At 40.3% G+C, this 23,420-nt stretch overlaps 1 protein-coding gene and 1 pseudogene across 2 annotated transcripts in view; both read left to right on the top strand.

Annotated features, from left to right (window-relative positions):
* The first annotated feature begins 874 nt into the window (after positions 1 to 874).
* LOC128780193 (NADH dehydrogenase [ubiquinone] flavoprotein 2, mitochondrial-like) lies at positions 875 to 1,644 on the top strand (annotated as a pseudogene).
* Positions 1,645 to 4,659: 3,015 nt separating this feature from the next.
* FBXL17 (F-box and leucine rich repeat protein 17) overlaps positions 4,660 to 23,420 on the top strand; it is a 475,635-nt gene continuing 456,874 nt past the window's right edge. For both annotated transcript variants that reach the window (XM_053911271.1, XM_053911273.1), the window contains exons 1-3: positions 4,660 to 5,782; positions 20,720 to 20,842; positions 22,501 to 22,758. In XM_053911271.1, the coding sequence (XP_053767246.1) occupies positions 4,796 to 5,782; positions 20,720 to 20,842; positions 22,501 to 22,758 (1,368 nt within the window). In that variant the 5' untranslated portion in view covers positions 4,660 to 4,795. The remainder of the gene's footprint in view (positions 5,783 to 20,719; positions 20,843 to 22,500; positions 22,759 to 23,420) is intronic.

Here is a 23,420-nt window from a genome sequence, read left to right as displayed (position 1 = left end):
TATTGTGGGTTTCTTCATTTCCTCCCTATCCATCTCCCCCTTCTCTCTACCTAATTCACAAATCTCACTAAATTCTGAAAACTCCATGTAAGAAATGCTTTTCAGTTCTACCCCTACTTCATCATCCCCACCATCGTTGCCTTAATTCATGCTTTTAAGGCCTCTCCATCAACCCTTTGAACAATCTCTAGGTTTCCCACTACAGGTCTCTTCCTACTCTAGTCGATCTTCCATACAGCTGTAGATTATGTTCCTAAAAACTGAACAAAATCTGTGTCCTCATGAAGCTTACATTCTACCGGAAGAGACTGAAAGTTAAAAAAAAAAGACAAAATGTGTGATAATGAAGCATAAGGAAAATAAAAACAGGGTAAGAGGAAGGAGTAAAGGAAGAAGTCATTTTATTTTAGTTTATTGATATAATTGATATACAGCACTACATAAGTTTAAAGTTTACAGCATAAGGGGTAGTAGTTTGATAAGATGATGACATTTGATTATAAAAAATGTGAATGCCTTCCAGCCAAAGACCAGCAGGAACACATTCATAGTCAAACCAAGTTGGGTTTATTGACTTGTCACAAGGAAGCAGATAACGCACCATGAGGAATTGTGGAGGGTCTCAGTAAGAAGATGTAAAAAAAAAAAAACCCTAACAAAATAATGTATTTTAAGTTAATTAAAAGATAAAAAATGATTAAAAATGACATTATAGGATTGGGCTTGTGTTAGGTGATTTTGGGAAGGTCAAGGCTTTGCTCTGAAATGGATGCTGTCAGGAAGCAGAGATAATTCTGATTGGATATTTTAATAATTGTTATCTAGGGGGATCCTCGTCTGGCACCGCCAGGAAACACCAACAGTTTTGCCCACCATGTTCTCCGCCACACTCAGGCCAGCGGCTGGCCTCACTGCCCAGTGGGGAAGACATATAAGGAATTTGCATAAGACAGCTGTGCAAAATGGAGCTGGAGGAGCCTTATTTGTGCAGAGATACTCCTGAGAATAACTCAGATACTTCACTTGATTTCACACCAGAAAACTGTAAGAGAAGCAATTGTAAAAAACTATCCAGAAGGGAATAAAGCAGCAGCTGTGCTTCTAGTCCTGGATGTAGCCCAAAGACAGAATGGATGGCTGCCCATCTCTGTTATGAACAAGGTTGCAGAAGTTTTACAAGTACCTCCCATGAGAGTCTATGAAGTAGTAACCTTTTATACAATGTATAATCAAAAGCCAGTTGGAAAGCATCACCTTCAGGTCTGCAGTACTACACCTTGCATGCCTCAAAACTCTGACAGTGTACTGGAGGCCATTCAGAAAGCTTGGAATAAAGGTTGGGGAGACTACATCTGACAAACTTTTCACTGTTACAGAGGTGGAATGTTTAGGGGCCTGTGTAAATGCACCAATGGTTCAAGTAAATGACAACTATATAAGGATCTGACACCTAAGGTTATTGAAGAAATTATTGATGAGCTCAAGGCTGGCAAAACTCCAAAACCTGGGCCAAGGAGAGGACGCTTCTCTTGTGAGCCAGTTGGGGGTCATACCTCTGTGCCTGAACCACTCAAAGGACCTGGCTTTGGTGTGCAAGCAGGCCTTCAATTCAATTGTAAATATGTCACTGGAGAAATAAAATAGGAATCTCCTGAAAGTAATAATAATTGTTATCTACAAGGAAAGAATGAAGCAAACCTAAGGTTATGATTGGTCAAGAAATAGAAGTCACTTTATATTTGCTAGAATGTTTGGTCATTGTGGTGGTTTGCAGAATACTCTTGTGTTTGCTACGGTTAGACATGATTATGAAGGGTCTTGTTTTTGTCTTGTCTGTCATGATCACATGTCTGATGTTGGTGTTTTGTGAAATCATGTTCAACAGAAAACTCAGACCTATCTGAGAAGGGCAGTGACACCAGAGCCTACATAATAGTTCCAGGCCAGCTCCCAGTTCAGGCTGCTTTTCTTTTTGTAAAAAAGCCATCAAGTGCTACTACTGTCTCTAAACGGCAATGTATAACTCTTATAATTGTTTCCTGAATATTCAGAATATCACCAGTATTATTATTTGGGGTAATGAATTCTAATACTCAATACAGCTCTGGTGACAACAGTAGTAGTTTTCTACAAAATTACTGTAACATACAAGACCCTCTGCTACACGTTGTGGTAGAGAAAAACAGCCACCTGCTTATGGTTGAAAGGCTCTGGAATTGGAAGTTAAGAATTAGTGCTGTGAATTTCAGAAACCACTTCAAAAGTCTCCAAGTCATTTGCCTCATCTCTGAAACAAGAATTTAGATTATATGTGTAGTTCTTGAGAGGTTTACATGGTGTTAGGGTGTCTATGCGGTATCACATGGGGAGATTGTTAAAATTACAGAGATTCTAGGGCCCCCAATTGCAGAGAGTCTGATTCGGCCTAAGTTTTTGAGATTCATTCTTGTTTTTTTTCTTTTCTTAAAAAAATTACTGAGCAGTAACCCATTGAATAAATATACCTGTTTGTTCATGCTTTCTCTACTGATGAACATCTGGGCTGCTTGTACATTTTGGTGATCATGAATAAAGCTGCTATAAACATTGTTGTGTAAGTCTTTTCACGAATATATACTTTTGTCTTTCTAGGATCAACACCTGTGAGATCACTAAGTCATTATGTGTTTAACTTGTATGAAACTAATGGGTCCACAGTTTTGACATAGTGAAAGTAAATAAAAAGCTTAGAATCCCTCTCCTTTGTTCAAAGTGCAGTCTGGTAGAGATAGCAAAGGATCTTTTATAAGGCCTCAGGCAATCCTGGTCATTCCCAACCTCCTGTCCTCAAGAATCAAGCTTTGGGGCCCTAGAATATCCCTATACAGCCAGAGGGATGAAAAACGTGTGGATAATATACGCAGGTAAACGTAGTTTGGGCAATGCATTTGGTAGTAACAGGTACCTAAAACCCTTTCATAAACCTTTGCCTCTAGGTTTCTTGGGACTTCCATCTCACTGTGATGGAGCTCGGAAAGGGAGCTCCCTGAATATTGGCAGGCCTTAAATAAAAGTCATTCTTAACAAAGAGACAATTATTAGCAAAGGTTTGAGATAGTATGTTTGGGTGAAGGGTAGGTGAGGCTGGCCACTATGGTGGTAAGATCACACAGGCTCAAACAATAGTCTCTAAGGGGATGGACCTTGAATCTTGCTCCCTCAACTAGTTCTCTCCAGTTATTTTCAGTAGCTTTTAAAAAGTGTTGCCACTGTCCTTCCACCCTTCATGGGGTAACCAGGCTCCACTTAAAAGAAAGAGAGACCATTTGAAGGAATTCTTTCCTTTCCTTTCCAGAAACATCCACCTAACTGCATCCATTCTTTACCCCTCCTTTCCTTATTCCTTCCAATCACAGTGAAGATGGTATCCCTCCTAAGGTACTTTCCATTCCATCTTCTCAAGTGCCTTGTATTATCTCTTTATCTCCTCCTTTAAAGTAGCTTATTCCCATCACCAGGCCTCTTCCAATTTCTTCTCCCTCGTGAAAGCTAATCTCTCAACACCAGGTAGTCCTGTCTCTCTAACATTATCATCAAAACTTCTAAGGGTTGTCTGCAAAGCCTACTTCCTCTTTCTCATCTCAGTCACCAAGGTCTACCTAGAACCATTTTCTAATATAGTAGGCACTCCACAATCATTTTTAAAGTATATGACAGATAGATGGGACTTCGAAGGTGCAGACGTTTAGTTTATTGCCTGGGATGTTGGATGACTCACTGGGTTGAAAGACTATCTTCCTGGTATGTATAGTTAATCTGATACACGTTTTCATCTTGAAATAAAGTTATGTAGTGAGTAGTCTGCCACAAGTAACAGAAGTATGAAAACAGGAGGAGAAACTTCACAACACTGTTGCACTACCAATTAACCCCTCACGTGAGATCACCGGTCCGCACCGCCGAAGGGGCACACATCTGCCACTCCACCGAAGAGGCAATCCGGTACACAGGTCGGCCTTCACACGGAACCGTTTGGAGCTCCTTAGTGGCCATAGTCCTGAAGTCGGGGGGTGGGGGTGAGCGGAAGAGCTGAGCGGCTCCGAGCCAATGGCAGTTCTTGAACTTACACCTACAGACGTCAGCGCAGCTTTGTAAACGGATGTCACACAGCTGGCTCCGAAGGGTCTCCTCTGGACCCAGAAAAAAGGCGCGGGCCCAGCGACTCCGCGAAACCTTGGGGGCAGAGGGTTAAGAGCCCTGCGCCCTCGCCGGCCAGCGTCTCCGTAATCCCAGCCTAGCGGCGGTGCGACCGTGCAGCCGGCGCCCCCAGCCCCGCCCGGAGCGCGCCGCCGCAGCCAGCCCCGCCCCCTGCTGGAGCTGGCCGCGCGCTCCTGCGGCTCCGAGCTGTGTCGCGGGCGCGCGCGCCGCCGGGGGAGCCGCAGTTAAAATGGTCCGAGCGGGACTCTGCGTTCCCCTCGCCGCCGCAGTGACTGACTGAGCCGGCTGGTCAGGCTCGGACTGGTCGCCCAGCCGGCAGGCTCGCTTTCTCCGTCGCGTACCCAAAGCTCGCGCCCATCGTTCTCCCGGCTTTCCTGGGCAAAGCATGTAGCCCCCGACGGGCGCCGAGGCAGCCCGCAGCTGACGCCCACCCCCCACCGTCGCATGTGTGCCCGTGTGTGCGCGTGTGTGCGCAGGGAGGGCGACCCTGCCGCGGGCCGGAGGCCCAGTCGGCGAGCGGCCTGCCCCGCTGCCGGGAACCCGCCTCTCCGGGCCGCCGTCCTTCCCCGTCCCGGTCCCCCTCCTCGGGGCCTTCTATATGGGCCACCTTCTCTCGAAGGAGCCGCGTAACCGCCCGAGCCAGAAGAGGCCTCGCTGTTGCAGCTGGTGCCGCCGCCGCCGCCCTCTCCTCAGGCTGCCCCGCCGGACCCCGGCCAAGGCGCCCCCACAGCCGGCGGCGCCCCGGAGCCGGGACTGCTTCTTCCGCGGGCCCTGCATGCTCTGCTTCATCGTGCACAGCCCCGGCGCTCCCGCCCCCGCCGGCCCAGAGGAGGAGCCGCCGCTCTCGCCGCCGCCGCGGGACGGGGCCTACGCCGCGGCCGCCTCCCCTCAGCACCTGGCGCGGCGCTGCGCGGCCCTGGCCGCCGAGGACTGCGCCGCCGCTGCCCGCCGCTTCCTCCTCTCCTCGGCCGCCGCCGCCGCGGCCGCCGCCGCCTCGGCCTCGTCGCCCGCCGCTTGCTGCAGAGAGCTGGGGCTGGCTGCGGCCGCCGCCTGGGAGCAGCAGGGCCGGAGCCTCTTCTTGGCCAGCGTGGGGCCCGTGCGCTTCCTGGGGCCGCCTGTCGCGGTGCAGCTCTTCCGGGGGCCGCCGCCGCCGCCGCCGGCCGATCCCCCCACGCCCCCTGAGATGGTGTGCAAGCGGAAGGGGGCCGGGGTGCCCGCCTGCACCCCTTGTAAGCAGCCCCGCTGTGGCGGTGGGGGCGGCGGCGGCGGCGGCGGCGGCGGCGGGCCGGCGGGAGGGGGCGCCTCGCCTCCGCGGCCCCCCGATGCCGGGGGCTGCCAGGGCTCCGAGCAGCCGCCGCAACCCCTCTGCCCCCCGCCCTCCTCTCCCACTTCCGAAGGTGCCCCTGCCGAGGCCGGCGGGGACGCCGTCCGGGCGGGGAGCGCCGCCCCCTCGCCTGCCCAGCAGCAGCACGAATGCGGCGACGCGGACTGTCAGGACCCCCGTGGAAACCCCTGCGACTGCCCTAGGGAGCCGCCCCCCGAAACCCCAGATATCAACCAGCTACCGCCATCGATCCTGCTCAAGGTGGGTCTGGGCGACGGCGCGGGGACGCGCGCTTCCCCCCCTCCCGGCCCCCTCCCCCAGGTTTCCTCTCTCCTCCCCCTCGGCGCGGAGGAGGGGGCCCCCGGGCGGCCCGCGGCGTCTGCGGGGAGAGTGGGAGACCAATGGGGAGGATGCTTAGGGCCTACTTTTGAAGTCGAAAAACTTGGAGTCGACTGAACGCCTTTTAAGAGCTTGGGTTTGTTACACACGATTCAAGGGTCATCTATGATTACGTTCCCAGCGCAGTGGTTTAGGAACTATTCGTACCCTTTTTGTGGAATATTTTTTTATTAATTGAGCAACTAACATTTACTGGGTAAATAATTTTTATGTTAGTATTTGAAAGTCTTCAAACTACTTTCAGGTTTGATAGCTGTCAGTCGATGTCAATAAGTTGGTATTTTTTGAGCATTTACTATGATCAGGCCCTGCGCCAGAGGTTTATATAAATAATGTCTAACTTAACCCTCTAGTTACTGCTGTGAGATAAGTATTGTTCACATGCTTAATTTGTGCAAGAAGAAACGGACCTTTCAGTGCCGTATGCCTACAGTAGTAAGTCAGACAGAAGTGAAGTCTGCTCTAAGGAGCTGACAGCCTAGTGGGGCTCGAAGAGGCTGCATGACTTGCCTAAGGTCACACAGGGCAAGTGGGAGGCCCAATAGGCAACGCAGGGCTGCTTGACTTGAAAACCCCTTGCTTTAGGCTGTGTTGTATTAGCCTCCTACATTTTAGTCCTTACTTGCGAGTATAACCAGAGGGTAGGACAAGTACTTTCTGTTGGGGGATGGGTGAGTGGCGAACAGGTGGGTGTCTTGTGGGAGCTTTGTCTCACTTTCAAGTACTAAGTAAAATTTGCAGTTTTGTCATTACTGATGATACACTTAATTATGTGATAGTTTGTATTATTATTATTATTATTAACAAGTGATCTTTCCCCTCATTTTGTCTCTTCTCTCTCCCACCCCCCGCCCCCTTTCTGGAACTTAAATGTAAACCTCCTTTTTCAGTGTGGGTGATATTTAAGACTAGCTACAAATAACTTAGATAAAATTTGGCTACTTTTTTTTGTTACTGAAGTAACTCATCAATTATAATTGTTATTGTCATTAGTACTTTGTTTGATTAGACTTTTTGCTTATTTAATCGTGTGGTTTTTAAACCTGTTTTATTGTGGTATTAATGTCCTTGAAAATTATACAGGAAGAGTGGGTAACTTTAACTTTTCCTTGTGTCAAAATGTAATGACTTAACTCTTATGGAAATATGTGCATTGAAGGAATAATTGCCTCCTTTATGTGTTCAGGATGTGCATTTTAGAGCAGAGGGAACTTTCTTGAGTCCTTTAAATCTGTGGGTGACATGGACAAATAAAATATCAACAAATATTTGGTACAGAGGTTTGATTGCTGTCTTGTTATTTGGCAAGTAAGACTGTTTCAAAACAAACCAAATAAAAACCCAGGTACTTCCTGCTTTCTACCAAAAACCACTATTTCATGAGGTAGAGAACATCTTAATACAGTACATATAAAGAAAAAGAAAAGGGGCACAAGTTCATAATAAAGAGAATCCCTATAGGCAAACTTACTCTACTTGTATATGCTACATTGTTTTTTTTTTCACATTTTTGCTTGTGGACTGTTGAAAACTCGGTCTAAGGGACATTTGGGAATTACTCATGAGACTTTGCCATTGTGTTGGGAGAATTTGGACACATAGGTAGAATTTTTCCCTGTATTAGAAACTTGAATAAAGATTGTGTGGGTCTCATGGTCCTAGGTGTATTCAGCAACAAGTGAGTTGGACTGTCTGGAATGAATTGAAATAAAGGTTTTTCAGTGTTTATCAACTCCAATAGAAGTTTTAGTAATAAGGCTTCTGGGGGCAGAGGCTCTGTTGACATGGATCTTGTGTATTGCTGTACCCCCTCTGCTAAGTACAGTGCCTGGCATTTACTAGTAGAACTCACTATTTATTTATAAACAAATGAATGACCAAAAGTTTAGAAGTCTGGACTGAGACTCTGGGTGAATCTGCCCTACCACTAAGAGAAGTGTCTAAGAAATGTTTATATCCTGACTCGAGTTTTTGTTCTGAGCTGCAGTAGAGCCAGGTGATGTTGAGAGGGTTCTGGCTCCGTTTCTGTGGAGAACTGGAAGTGTTTGGTTTGGAGAAGGGAACACTTAGGGAGCTATGGCTTCTTTTCTTTTCTCTTCTCTTCTTTTTTCTGTTTTCTTATTTGTCTTTCTCTCCAATTCAGTCTAGGAAGTGTTGTTGCACAGAGAGGCACAAATTCATCACCTCCACTGGAAAACATTCTTAGAAAGTACTGTTTGTCCTGCTCCCTTGCTAATGAGTTAATAGCCTTATGACTGTATTTTTGCACCTTGTTACCAGAAGTTACTGTAGTTGTAAAAAAGGGGATACAGAGGGGAAAGAGATATGTGAGGAAATATGATTTAAAGGGTGTTATTGGGGAAAGCTCTCATACTTCCCCAATTTTTTTCAGGTATGGCAAAATCAAAAGGGAAAAACTGAATTCTTTCTTTGGTGCTTCATAGGCAGATTTTGGGCTCAGTATTAACAAGGTCTTTTATTTTTAAGTTTTATTTTATGTAAATAATAAGTATTACCTGCTTTAAAACATTCAAACAATGCAGGTAAAGTGAAAGTTTGCCTTTGTTTACCTCTACATTTCCTTGTAGTTTCCTTTTCAGAGGGAACTAAGTACTGTTACCAGTTTGGATTGTTCTTCTAGACCTGTGCTGTCAAGTACAATAGCCACTAGCCACATGTGGCTATTTAAATTTAAAGTAGTTAAAATTAAATAAAATGTAAAATTCCGTTTCTCAGTCACAATAGCCACATCAATAGTAGTGGGTAACTGGGAGCTACTGTACTGAACTGTGATCCAGAACATTTCCATCATTGTAGAAAGTCCTTTGTAAAGCTTCATAGTTTTTTGTTTGTTTGTTTGTTTGTTCTTAAATGGCATCAAAATGTGCATGTTCTGCAGGTTTTTTTGTTTGTTTATAGTATGGTTTGGAGATCTTTTCCATTAGTGAGCATATGGTTTCCTTCATTCTTTTTAACTGCTGCATAGTATCCCATAGTGTTATGCCACACAGTATTTATTTCTCTAGGAATGGATGTTTCTAATTAATTGTTTTTTAACACAATGCTAATTGATTTTTTCTATGTACATGTGGTCATCATTTCTAGGGTAGATTTCAAGAAGTGAAATTTGAGGGTTGAAGAATGTGTATATTTGGAAATTTTGAAAGTCCTTTCAATAATAAGAGCTGTGTAAAAATGAAATGAGTTCTTTTGTGAAATAGCCTCATTGGAAATCATAATTATGTAAGTTCAGAACAGGAAGAGACCTTTGACAGCATCTGGTCTTTCCCCACATCTTATGCTTGAAGATACAGGCTGGAGAAGTGAAATGCCTTACTTACCCCAAGACATTTTAAATACTTAATGGCAGACCCTGGACTGGAACCCAGCTTAGTGTCTGCTGGTCCACAGATCCTTTCAACATATTGTGTGAGAGGGCTTGAATAATCTTCTCTTAGAGATTTGGTGAAAGAGATTCATGAATGAGGGTGGGCGGGGTGGTGAGGGTGAGGAGGAGCTTACACCAGATGACTGACTTCTAAGTTATTATGAGTCAGAGGCTAATTTAGAATTGGGTCTGTAGGGTTGAACTGTGATCTTTAATATAAGAAATTTGAGGAGCAAGGAATAGCTCTTCAAAGGTCAACTGTGAGAGTAGTATTTTAAGTACTTAAGCCTGTTACAGTTGATCTTTGACTGGTTAATGGATTGTTTTGGATCAAATAAGCTAGCTTCGAACTTTGCTACCTGTTGCCTTTACAACTTAAGCAAACCTGCCTACTGATATAACAGTTAGATATTTATATGGTAGAACAATTATGCAACAATTTTACAAATCGTAACAGTGGGATATTTTAAGTAATTATAAAGATGTTTCTCTTCATAATTACTATTCGAGTAACTGGGTATGTTGTGATCTGTATTTAAATTTTAGAGACTTTGTGTGCTATGTTTAGATATCTTGCTGTCAGCAGACCTATTTCTTTTCAAAGGAAACCAGGTGAGAGATCCAAAATCCATCACCACCGTTAGAAAACCACCTCACCATGCAAGCACCCCGATTATGTGTCAGTAGGTGTTAAGTCTTTATTTTTACAGCTTTATTACCAACAGGTTGCTTTAGTGTTTGAGGAAGAGTTTTAAAAGAGAAATGAGCTTTGGAGCAAAGCTTACATAGCTTACACCGGATCTATTTTTTTTCAGATATGCTAACAAGGATGAAAGCAATGGAAATAAGAGTCAAATGAAAGATAATAATACCACTTTTTAAAGCTTAGAATGTAGATTACTAGTGGGCAAGAGGATCTATATTACATATAGCACTTCATGAATGTTCGATTTAAGGCTTCAGTACCAAATAACCTCTAGAAGGTATGTCTCTGAAGTTCTAGGGTTAGTTTTAGTGCACACTGAAGTGAAATGTTCTTAGGAAGTCAGGTTCAAGATTTTTCTTTGCTGAAAATTATAAGCAGTCTTAATTAACTTAATCAGGCTTCCAAAAGGTAAGATTTGTTTTCTTCACAATTTAAGAAGTCTATAAATTGTGGTGCCTTATACTGAGTAGCTGTCAAGGGAATAACCTTGAATTGTTCATTGCCAATTTGGGGTGTCAGATTGTGTAAACGATAAGGAATGTAAGGGAAGGAAAATGAAGGCAAATGTGGAAGCATTTAATGTTAGCATATTAGTTGCTTAACTTTGGCTAAATATCCTATTTTATGCTTATTGAGAGTTTTGCCCAAGTCTCGGCCAGTTTGGAGCCCAGCTAGTATGGTAAGGGTATACATACACATGGAGAGAGAAAATAGCAGCAGTAATGGGAAATTGGTTACGTACATACATATATACATACACACATTCCCTAGCTCTGCCACTGAGAGCCCTTAGAGCAGCAGTATCCAGTAGTAATGAGTACATTTAGCGTATACATTTTTGCTTCTAAATACCATTCTCCAATAAAAGGAATCAGTGTTCCATGGAGAAATGGCAGATTACAGGGCTGGGACAAGGAAAGTACAAGACGAGCCTAGAATATTTTGTGCCAGAACACAAGGAAGTCCTCAAAAAGTACTGGAGGTATGTCAAAAGGACAAATTTTTTCATAGTATGTCCTCCCACAATACTTCAAGAAAAAGTCTTTAGTGTCTGGCTTTAGAATAAAACTTACTCTTATGTAAATTTAATAATATCTGACTTTGGTATTAAGTAACACTCTATATAGAAATAGTTGGGGTTTTATTAGTTTGCTGAGCTTTAAATTTTAATAATTGTGAGAAATTATTTTAAATTATAGATGAGAAAATAATTTTACAGTCTGTGACTTTCCTATGTCTGTTTACCAGGAGTATATTTTGTGGCTCTGTTTTTCTAAATGGTACATTATTCAACAGAGTTATTTAGTAGATTTTGCTTTCAAGCTGTTGGCAGGCAATAAAAATAGAATATTTAAGGAAGAGGCGAGATATCATGTACATGGGAAAAACATTGAAAAGACCAGAGAAGCAGAACTTAGGTGAAATAGTTAATTCTGAGAAAATTTTAGAGAGGGGCTCTATCTGAAGCTATAGGATATTCTCTGCTTAGTTCCTAACCAAAATGTGTGGTATGTGCATGTGTGAAGGTGTGTATATTCTCAAATAGTAATTCAGCGGTTCTGGGTAGAAGGTGATCGGATGATGAAAATACAGAGCTTGAAGCCTTTTTAAAAAAGCACCTCTAGTTGCATTTGTGTAGCCATTCAAGTGTAGAGTTGAGTTTTGATGGATATAGTTGTGCATCCATCACTACAATGCAGTTTTACAGCACCTCCACCACCTCAGGTACTTCTCTTGTGCCTCTTTGCTGTCATTTTCTGTTGCCACCCTTTGCCCAAGGCAACCACGCACTGATCTGCTTTCTGCCTCTGTAGTTTTGCCTTTTCTAGAAATTTCATGTCAGTGGTATCATACAACATGTAGTTTGGAAAATTGTGTTGTAATGTTAATACCTCTGTATCTCTCATGACATCCAGCATAGTCCCTGACACACAGGAAATAGTGTAAAATAGCTACACAGCTTTACTCCTTTTCAAGTAATTCTATAATTTGCCTACAGCCTGCCTGCTGATAAATCCTTACTCTTTCTTGTAGTGCATTCTAATAGCAGATAAGCTCTATTTCTGATATATTATACTAGCGATTTTCTACTGGTGTGATGCCAGAATTTTTAAAACATGCAATGTCTGACTTTAGTCAGGGACACTGGCCACTTTTCCCTAATATTGTCAAATTAAAAAAATGACAACAGCCAACACAACAATAGATGTCTAGTGTGAATGAATCAAAACTATACCTATATTTTTTTGTTAGGATCTGAAAAAATTTATTTTTTTCTGTGCCGTAGAATTTTAGTAATTAGTTTATGTGTGCCATTACATGAAAAGTTGAAAATCGCTGTCTTATACTAATGTGTCACTCAAAGATTGAATCTTTCAAAAGGTACAAACTTCCAGTTATAAAATAAATAAGTCATGGTGGTTGCAGTTAATAATACTGTATTGCATATCTGAAAGTTACTAAGATCTTAAAAGTCCTTATGAGGAAAAAAAATTTTTTTAGAACTAGGGATGGTAATGGATGGTAACTGAGTTAAATGTGATGATAATTTTGAAATAAACTAATAAAATGTTATATGTCAATTATATATATCTCAATAAAAATAAATTAAAAGAGAAAAATAATGCTTCCCTGCCTCCAAGAATCTTTCAAGGCTTAGAATACTTGGATATCAGCCTGGTAGTGATTTTCTGGTAATAAATAGCTTAGTTGTATTGTCCAGATTCCTCACTAAAGATTAAGAATATTAAGTTTGTTTTTAATTCAGGTTCTGACTACAAAGTCACTGCTGTTTCCCAATATCCATTCCCCTTATATTCTCTCTCTCTTTTTTTTTTTTTGAGATTTCATTTATTTATTTTTAGAGAGCAGGGAAGGGATGTGTGAGAGATACATGGTTGCCTCTCACACACCCCCAACTGGGGACCAGGCATGTGCCCTGACCAGGCATAGAACCTGTGACCATGTGGTTTGTAGGCTGGCACTCAATCCTCTGAGCCACTAGCCAGGGCTGCTTTTTAGTAACAGAATCCACCATGTTCTAGTTAGGGACATGACCACCTAATCAGACTTTCTCTCTGTCTCTCTTTCTCTCTTCCTTCCCTCCTCCCTTCCTTCCTTTCTTCCTTCTTTCCTCCCTCCCTCCCCCCTTCCTTCCTTCCTTCCTTCCTTCCTTCCTTCCTTCCTCTTTCTCCCTTCCTTCCTTTCTTCCCTTTCTTCCTTTTCCTTTCTCCCTTCCTTCCTCCCCTCCCTCCCTCCCTCCTTTCTTCCTTCCTTTCTTTTTTAAAAAGGTTTTAGTTATTTAAATTTAGAGAGAGGGGAAGGGAGAGAGAAAGACAGGAGAGAAACATCCATCAGTTGCCTCTGGTTGCCTCTCGTACGTACACCCTGACCCAGGATGGAACCTACAACCCAAGCATGTGCCCTGGCCAAGAATCGAACTGGCGACCTATTGCTTGGTGGGGAGACACCCAACCAGCTAAACCACACCAGTCTTTTCTTATCCTCTCATGGATAGGTGTGGCTTTATGTCTAAATATTAGGTATTAGGTTCTAGGTTATGAGTGGAACCAATGTGTACAACTTTCAAATACCATAAAAGTCAGTGACTTCCTTTTCTTCCTTTTTTTTAAGGGGTAAACCACCTGGATTATAAGAGTAAGCCATCTTTCACCCTATAAATGAGGGCAGTGATGGAAGAGCAGTGAGATTTAAGATGATAGATTCCTGGATTTTCTACATTCTTAGAAAACCTAACTTATCAATAGTTTGGACTTCTGTCATGTTCCAGACATTGCTAACAGGCCTCTGTTAAAGTAAGCAATTTCCTGGCTTCGGGTACGTGCCATCCAGTGTTTCTCAGTGTCATTTTTCCCCCTGTAGTAGTTTTCTTTATCCTACAAACACATTGTTGCAGATTAGTCCTTTACAGACCTATGTTCTCTTTCTTCAAAACAACATGCGAAATACTTTTTTCTTGAGTCTTAGATTATCTAAAGATAATTCAGAATTGCCTTCGAATATAATCTTAAAGCCAATGAACAAATTTCTTGTCTTAGCATCTCCCGTAGCGTCTCCCACAAAAGCCCAGGGACATGTGCACAGAAGTTTTTTTTAAATGAGTTAAGAAGATAATTTGGGGCTGAGTAGTTAATTTCTGGGGAGTTAGTGTATGTGTGAGATAGCATTTTAATGACAAAGAACAGCAGGAGTCTTAGAAACGTGTGTTCTCTATTTCTGTGTAACATATTATGCTGGGACTTAGCAGTTTAAAACCACAAACATTTATTATTTTATAATTTTTGTGGGTTTGGAATCCCCGTGTGGCTTAGCTGGGTCCTTCTAATCCATAGTCTCTTAATGAGGCTGTCAGCAAGGTGTTGGCTAGGGCTTGAGAATTCCCATCCAAGCTTATTTGCATGGCTGTCGGCATGCCTGTGGTCCCCAATGGCTGTTGGCCAGATGCTTAGGTTCCTTGCCGTGCCTTGTGGGCTTCTACATAGGGCTGCTTAAAACATGGCCACTTGTTTCTCCAAGAGTAACAGATCCAAGAATACACAAAATGGAAGCCACAGTTTGATTTTTACCTAATCTCAGCAATAACATCTTATTACAACTGCTGTATTCTGTTCTTTAGAAGTGACTCAAGAAAGGGGAATGGGTGGAGGTAGAAGAGGGTATAGGGGGGATAAATGGTGATGGAAGGAGACTTGACTTGGCTTGGTGAAAACACAATACAATATACAGATGATGTGTTATAGAATTGTACACCTGATGTACAGTTAACCAGTGTCATCCCAATAAATTCAATGAAAAAGTAAAAAAAAAAAAAAGACAAAAAAGAAGTGAATCCATAAATCCAGCTGACATTCAAGAGGTTAGGATTACACAGATGTAAATACCAGAAGGTGGGATTGTTGGGGGCCATTGTGCAGGTGGGCTACCATAAATTATATGCAAAGATCTATTACATATGCATTGATATTTAAAGTTAGGATTTTGCCTTTTTACTTCTACCCATCTTCACTGGTACTGGTTTTGTCGTTCTTTTACCTACTTACTGAATTTCCTTTTACTTGGGTGAGTAAGACTCATCTAGGTCCACTTAGACTTAGCCAATTACTTATGGTTTATAATGATAATCTCACCTTCACAAAAGAGAAAACTAATGCTTAAAGAAGGTGCTATCCAAGTGAGATATTTTAAACAAGGTGCTTCTTGGTTATAATGACCATGCTGTACACATTTTCTATTTGTTAAGGGACAAATTAGCCCTTTAAAACCATGTACTGCTTTAATACTAAACAGATGATCGAATCTCCCTGCATCCCAATTTTCTCATGTGTAAAACGAGGAGGACAAGCATAAAAATGTCCGTAAGAGAGAGACTTTCAGCTATGGCTGCATGAAAAGTTTGGTGACTCCTCTCCACAAAAAAATAAATATAAAACTGAGGAAAATTGTCCCAAATTACTTGCACTTTGGAAATTGACCAAAGGGAGACAACAAATTCTTATTCGTAGGAAAACTGCTAGAGCTTCAGATGAGAATAGTGAAGTCTATAGTATTCTTGCGTGAGGCCCCTACTGTGTACTTTTGGCAAAAACTAGAGTTTGGAAAACTTGTAGCTTTGATGCCAAAGAGGCTAAGTCTGTTTGAGGTAATGAATGAAACTCTATTAGTCAACTACAAGTGATGAACTTGGTGGGAAACAGAGAAAATCCACATATTTGCAAGACTCCGATTGTGGTGCCAGTGGGATGAGTAGGGGCTCAGCCAGGAGTTTAACAGGCAGACCTTGGAAATGAGACAACCATAAAAGGATAAACTCTCCACCTTTATTTTTGGCCTACTGTGAAACCATGCACATGTGCAGGTAGAATCTTAGAGTGTGTAGCAGAAAGCAAGGGCCAAGGCAGACTTGAAAATGGCTAAGCCTGGATGTGCTCTTCCCAACCCACACAGAGATTGTGGGTTTCCACAAATACATTGTGTTACAATTGTCTCGAGTATTCAGTATGTAAGATGCAGTACAGGTTGGTAGCCTTGGAGCAGTAGGCTATACCATATAGCCTGAGTGTATAGTAGCCCATATCATCTAGGTTTGTGTAAGTGCACTCTGATATTCACACGATGAAATCACCTAATGATACATTTCTCAGAATGTATTCCGGTTGGTAAGCAATGCATGACTGTGCTTAGGTACTTTCTTAGCATTTGCCCTGAGGTTTATAATTACATTATAATTTATAACAATCTTATTTTGATTAATACTGTACTGTTGTTCTCGAGCCTATTGATGATAGTATCCATGGTCAGAAGTGCCTACAGTGCTTGCCTAGGCACACGTCACTCCTAGTGAGCTCCTGAGACACATCCCCCAGCAGGATGCTTATTTATGGTTGGGCCAGCTCTTTAGGTTCTTATTATGACTGCAGGACACATTTCAGCAAGGAACCATCAGGGAACTTTGAAGACAAGATTTACTGCTCGCAGATCCTGGAGGGCATATGCCACTCTCAAGGGCACACAGCGAGGTCACAGGTAGAGAGAGAACATGGACTGGCTCTGCCTTTAGTAGGGTCTAACGGTGGGATGTCTAGGGTTTTGTGGGTTTACTTTTTATTGGCTAATTTAAAGCATAAGTGCAGGAATCAGGGCTCCGGAAGGGAGAAATGAGTTCACTCAGTAGCCAGTTATCGAGGTTCAGAGTTTTCTGAAAGAGGGAACTTCATGGGTGGTGGTGACCTAGTTCCATATCTGGTTGTTTTGTTAGTAGCTGTGCCATGTAGCTGACAATATCTTTATTCAAGACTGAGGTCTTTTGAAATACATGTCTTGGTGATCAAAGTCTCAAAGTTAGACACAATACAATAAAACAAGCTTGATGCCAGGCACTTGTACTACAAATACCAATTTAGTTTCAATGGTATATAAAAACTGTCTATATTTATGTTGTTATTGTCACAAATTATACCTGTATGTGTTTTGTGTCCATAAGATTATCATAGATTTATAATTATTATTTTATGTGGTTGTTTTTTCCATCATTTAGAATTGGAGTATAAGCCAAAAATATATTAATACTGAATTTTATATTTACCTACATAAATACCTACTTTTATTAGTGTTCTTTATTTCTTTATGTGGTTTCAGGTTACTGTGGTTTCAAGTACTCTTTCATTTCAGCCTGAAGAACTCCCTTGAACATTTCTCGTAGGTAGCTCTCCTAGTGACAGACTTCCTCAGTGTTTGTTTACCCCCAAATACCTTAATTTCTCCTTCATTTTTGAAGGGTGGTTTTGCCACGTACAGAATTCCAGGTTGACAGTTTTGCTCTCATTGCTTTAAAAACGTTGTCCCCTTGCCTACTGACTTACATGGCTTCCAATGAGAAATCAGGTGTTAATCTGATTGAGGATCCTTTGTACATGATGAATTGCTTTTCTCTGGCTGCTTTCAGGGTTTTCTTTTTGTCTTCATGTTCTGACAATTTGATTATAGTGTGTCTCGGTGTAGATCTCTTTGAGTTAATCCTATTGGGGCTCATTGAGTTTTATGAATATCTAGCTTCATCAGATTTACCAGGGATCAGCAATATTAGGTTTAGACTGCAATTTCTATCTTACCTTACTTGGTCTGTGATTCCAATGTTAGCTTAATTTTCAAAGACTTTGCTGTACTGCTTTCGGTTTCTTCTGTACATGTGTAGCTTTGTGGTTAACTCAGGTTTTTTATGCACTGAATTAAGGGTGCTCTTTCCAGATCTCTTCTTTGATCCTTCCTTCACACTGTTTCACCTAGAAAGCTCCTTTCCTGGTTCTCTGGGTAGAAAGATGGAGTTTCTCTCTCTCATGAGTTATAGCCCATGCCATATGCCTGTGCTGCTGTACAGTTTTGCAGGACTTGGACAATTTTCATGATAAAGTGGTAAGAAAAACATAATGGAGGTTCTTTGCATACTTTTTGGTCCATGGAGTTTCTTTTCTCATTCTCCTGGTCAAAAAGATGGTTTACTTTTGGACTTTTAGGTGCCTGCACGGCTGCTGCACTGCAGCTCTGTGACTGAGGCAGCGTTTGGGACATAGCCAGTAGGGAGAAAATGGAACAGTGAAAGAAATGAAAACCCCAAAGGGGACTATTCCCACACTTTCTGTTTCACAGAAGCCCTGTGTCCAGAAAGATGGCTTGCTTTCTGTATTTTCATTGGTTGTGCCTGTTGTGTAGTTTTTTTTACAGGGGTGTTCTTTAGTTTCATACTGGGAGATAATAGGAAAAATTTGGTCATTCTTTACATTTTGGCTCATCTCCCCAATCCATATGTTATTAACATTTTAGTCCTGAGGTCAGTGCTTTTAGTGTGTTGTACAGAGGTTTTAGTTGTCATGAGTGGGAGTGAGAGGCTGTAGTGGGTTTAACTGTATTTATGCCAGTGATTCTCATGCATAGTTTTTTACTTCTCACATCACCCTTGGAGTTTGAAGAAACAGCAATGGGCAGTTGTTTTTCCAAGGCTCAAGTTTTAAATGTAGTAGAGATTCTAGCTTAGATTTCTGTAACACTTGAGTGTACAAAGGACAATCATTTTAGGATATAGTTGTAGCACTCATTTGTATACTGTTTGCTCTGTTCCAGACACTGTTCCAAAAACTCTATGTATACTCCTTTAGTCTTCATGATAACTCTATCAGGTAAAGACTATATTATTTCTATGTTGTATTCAAGGAAATTGATGTACAGAGAAGATAGATAATTTGCCCAAGGTTACATAGGTGATAAATAGTAAAGCCATGACTCAAACCTAGGATACAACAATTTAGTATAGAGCACAAGTTCTTGTTAAAATTTTCACCTAATATTATGGCAATTTTCATGCCCTGACCAAAGTAGAAAATATGAACTCCTCATTTATTATTCAACCACTATCAATAGTTTTTTTTTAATATCCTGCCTTTTCTAGTTTGTCCCAACTTTTTCTGTTTTTGGTAAAGTATCTGGAAACAAATTCGAGGTATCATTTCAGCCATAAACACTAAAGTTATGTAAAATGGATAATAACTTTTAAAAATAATATAACCACAGTAATACTATAATCACAGCGTAATCACAACTTAAAAAGTGAAAAATTTCCTTTAAATCATTTCATATCTTTTTGTGTTCAGTTTTATCTGATTGTCTCAGAAGTATTTTATAGTTGGTTCACTTCAGGATTTCAATATGGTCCACACATTGTATTTGTTGGTATGTACCTTAAATTTTAAAAATCTGTATTGGTCCTAACACTGAACATTTTAAAAATAATTCTTACTTTTTAAAACTTTTTAAAATAAGCTTTTCATTTTGGAATAATAGAGAAGTTGTAAAGATAGTACGGAGTCCCCATATATTCCTCAACTACTTTCAGTTTTCCCTAAATTGATTATCTTACATTACAATGATATATTTGCTGAACTGTAAAATTGGCATTGGTACAATATTTTTTTGTTAACGACCTTTTCCAAATCAGGAGTGCAATTAGTTGTCCTTCCTCCTTACTTTCCTCTTGCCTTTCATACTTGCTCAGTCTTTCTTTGTTTTTCATAATCTTGATTTTTTCAGGAGTCCTGATTATGCATTTTGTAGGGTGTCTTACAGTTGGTGTATATGATACTTCTCTTGGGATTAGATTGGGTTTATAAATTTCTTGAAAAAATGCCATAAAGGTAAAATGTTCTTTTTGTGGCATTTTTTTAATATGAAAAATAGAGATATTTATTGAATAAGATACAAGATGTGAGAAACATTGTACATAGGACAATGATACCTCAGTCCCCTTCAAAGTAGACACCTCGGGACCTCACACATTTCTCCCAATTGCCATCAGCTGCCCTATCGTATTTTCCTAAATCTCATCAACATTCTGCAATCTCTTCCCTTTCAAAGGTGATTTTAGTTTTGGGAAAAACCAGACATCTCAGGGCACCAAGCCTGGGTTTTAGCGGGGGCTGAGTCACCTGGGTGATTTGATGTTTCACCAAGAAACTGCACAAGATGTTTTGCATGAGTAGGTGCATTGTTGTGATGAAGCTGCCAATCACCAGTTGCCCGTAGCTGTAGCCTTCTGAATTATTCAAATAGTTGCCACGGAAGAATATTCAAGCTTCACACAAAATTTGATGCAGATCTGTTGCTCTACTTGTTCAGTCATTTTGAATGCGATGGCCACACAATGTACATGCTCATTCAATGGCATCTACCACCCCCACTAACTAGTACAGTGAAGTCATCATTGTTCACGCATGCACATTCCAGTCCGCTCTCCTTGGCTGCTAGGTTTTTATGACATTTTTACTTTTAAAAAATCATGTACAAAGTTCACCTGGTTCTGAGGTCAAAACTCTGAAACTACAACCTTCAGAGTAGTTTCACTTTCATTCCATTCCCCTTCCTAGTCTTTTCTCCCTTCTCTAAAGAGGAGTATTTTAAAATTAATTTTTGGCCCAGTCTTTTAATTTTTTAAAATATTGGCAAACACACGTAATCCCCTGCTCTTCTTTTCTTACATAAAAGGCAATACTAGTCCATGTTCCCAACTCCTCTACCATACTTTCTCTTTAGGACAACCTGTAACAATGACTCTTCTAATAATGGCTACTTGTATTCAACACATTTTGTGCTTTAAGGTTAATATTTTCTAACAAATATATGGCTTCTTTTTTATTCACAGATATTTTCCAATTTGTCCCTGGATGAACGTTGCCTTTCTGCATCATTGGTTTGCAAGTATTGGCGTGACCTTTGTTTAGATTTCCAGTTTTGGAAGCAGCTGGATCTTAGTAGTCGTCAGCAGGTATATGTAATTTAGTTCTAAGAAACACTGAATTTGATCAATTCAAAAAATATCTTCATTCCTTTTCAGGAATCACTTCATTCATGTTATAGTTTCTTAAGATAGTTCAAATAACTATAATCTATAATTCTGTGCTTTAGTATTTTTTGCTTGTGAATATAAGTTGAAGCTAGTTTCTTATGGTCAAGAATATGTTTTTTAGTGTGGATTAGTAATTTTGGGTTGCTTCTTAATCCTCTTTATTTTATTCCTGTTTGTCTTCTCCTTTTTTCATTACTCTTTAAAAAAACTTTCCCTTTTTGGAGGGGTCATTTCATGACTATTACTTTAATAATAGAAAATGATGGCAAACGTTTAGATAGTACTCTCGATGTGCCGTGTACTATTGTACGGGCTTTATACATATTAACTTATTTCATCTTCCCATTAACCTCATAAATTGAGACTATTATTATCCCTACTTTTAAAATATATTTTATTTATTTATTTATTTTTAGAGAGAAGGGAAGGGAGGGAGAAAGAGAGAGAGAAATAATGATCAATTGCCTCTCATATGCACCCCAACTGGGACTGAACCCACAACCTACGCATGTGCCCTGATTGGGAATCGAACTGGCAACCTTCGGCTTCACAGAATGATGCCCAACTGAGCCATAACACTCAGGGCTTATTATCCCTATTGATATATTATTATTATGATATTATTAATACTGGCCTTATACTATTATTATAGATGAAGAAATGGAAGCAAAACCGGCTAACTTATTTTGTTTTCATTTTACTTTAAATAAATTTTTTAATCCTCCCCATTTGCCTGGGTGGCTGCCCAATATGTTTATATGCTGTCACAAATTAGGGAAAAAAGATAGAGTTAATTGTGCCTATTGCAAACAGTTTGCAATTCTTCCTTTATACTTGGTTGTCAATACTTGGCATTGGAAATATATAAAAATATCCATTAAGAATAGGATTTTAGAATAGGATTTTAGTAGAGTGCTAAAACTACTCTAAATTCTTTTATGATTTGGTTAGATTGGTGTGCTGGTAAATGTGTAACAACTGGCTTTCAAAAACAAATGAGCAAATAAAAAGCCCTGATTTGTAATATTTGCCAGTTTCCACAGTACAAATACTCCCACTGTAACTAATATCAAGCTACCGATGTGATGTCACTGATTTGGAAAGAGGTACATGTTACAGGTGTTGCGAGTTGGTATAAGCCGACTCCAACATCTCACTATTAGTGTATGTGCTTGTGTGTTTAACATGTACATTTTAAACAAAATGAGCAAGGTTTCCTCCATGGGTTAGTGTAGTAATGTAAAATAATCCACTGGCTCTTTACTGCAATACTCTTGGATGTCTGAGCTATTTGTTACAAACTCGGACTGAAAATAGCTTTCCCCTCTTCTGATAATTAGATTTGGAGATGAGAAATACATTAAAAAAGTTCAAGAAACCAGAAACAAAGATCAATTATATTTTTTATTATAACACAGCTCTTGTTATGCTTTAATATTAAGTAGAAAAGTTCTCTTTCAATTGTGGTTTTCATGTTATAACCTAGTTATATTGTTTATTGGGGAAACTTTAATAAAACAATAGAAAATACATTTATACATTTAGCAAAAGTTTAATTTTGCTTTTCTTTCTCATAGGTTACTGATGAATTATTGGAAAAAATTGCATCAAGAAGTCAAAATATAATTGAAATCAACATTTCTGATTGTCGAAGTATGTCTGATACTGGTGTGTGTGTTCTAGCATTTAAATGTCCTGGACTTCTTAGGTACACAGCCTACAGGTGTAAACAGCTTTCTGACACTTCTATTATTGCGGTTGCCTCGCACTGCCCTTTACTTCAGAAAGTTCATGTGGGCAACCAGGACAAACTAACTGATGAAGGACTCAAACAGGTAAATTTTAACATCTATAAAGTGATTTAACTCATTAACTAAAAATGTTTTCTTGTAGCAACACTTTAAAAGATTGTTATGTAAAAAATAATGCCCAGACTAAAAGAAGTCATGTTTTTAATATATCCATGAATATTTGTTTGGGTTGGTGAGCTAGTGTGCCATTGTTAAAATTGATAAATTAACTTGTGTTTTGTAGTGAGTGCTAGAATTTCTGTGACTAAACATTTAATTAATTTATTCTTTTGTTACTTAAATTCTGTTTGTACCAAATTTTGCTTTAGATAACAATAGTATGCAGTTTGGATCAGCATGAAGTTTTAAAAATCAACTTTTAATTTCCCTTTTATGTTACTAAATAATGTGCTTACATGCTTTACATACCTGCTTCAAGGCATAAATGAAAGTCAGAGTTAGAGAGTATAAAATGAAGAAAAAGATGGTAATCATCCATATTTAACACAATAATTGGATTACAAATAGTATCATATGTATTTTATGTTTGATTCACTTCCTTTGGAAATGGTATTTAAGGTTTCTTGTCACAGAATTGATTACTCATTCAGTGAATATTGAGTGGATTATATGGGCCAGACCCTGAATTTGTGAATATTTTGAGTAGTAGGTAATGTTCCTACTATTGTAGTAGGTACTTTTTGTAT

Source organism: Desmodus rotundus, chromosome 1 (assembly GCF_022682495.2).
Source record: "Desmodus rotundus isolate HL8 chromosome 1, HLdesRot8A.1, whole genome shotgun sequence".
NCBI lineage: Eukaryota > Metazoa > Chordata > Mammalia > Chiroptera > Phyllostomidae > Desmodus > Desmodus rotundus.
Note: the sequence above shows the minus strand (reverse complement) of the source record. Positions and strands in the feature narration are given on the sequence as shown.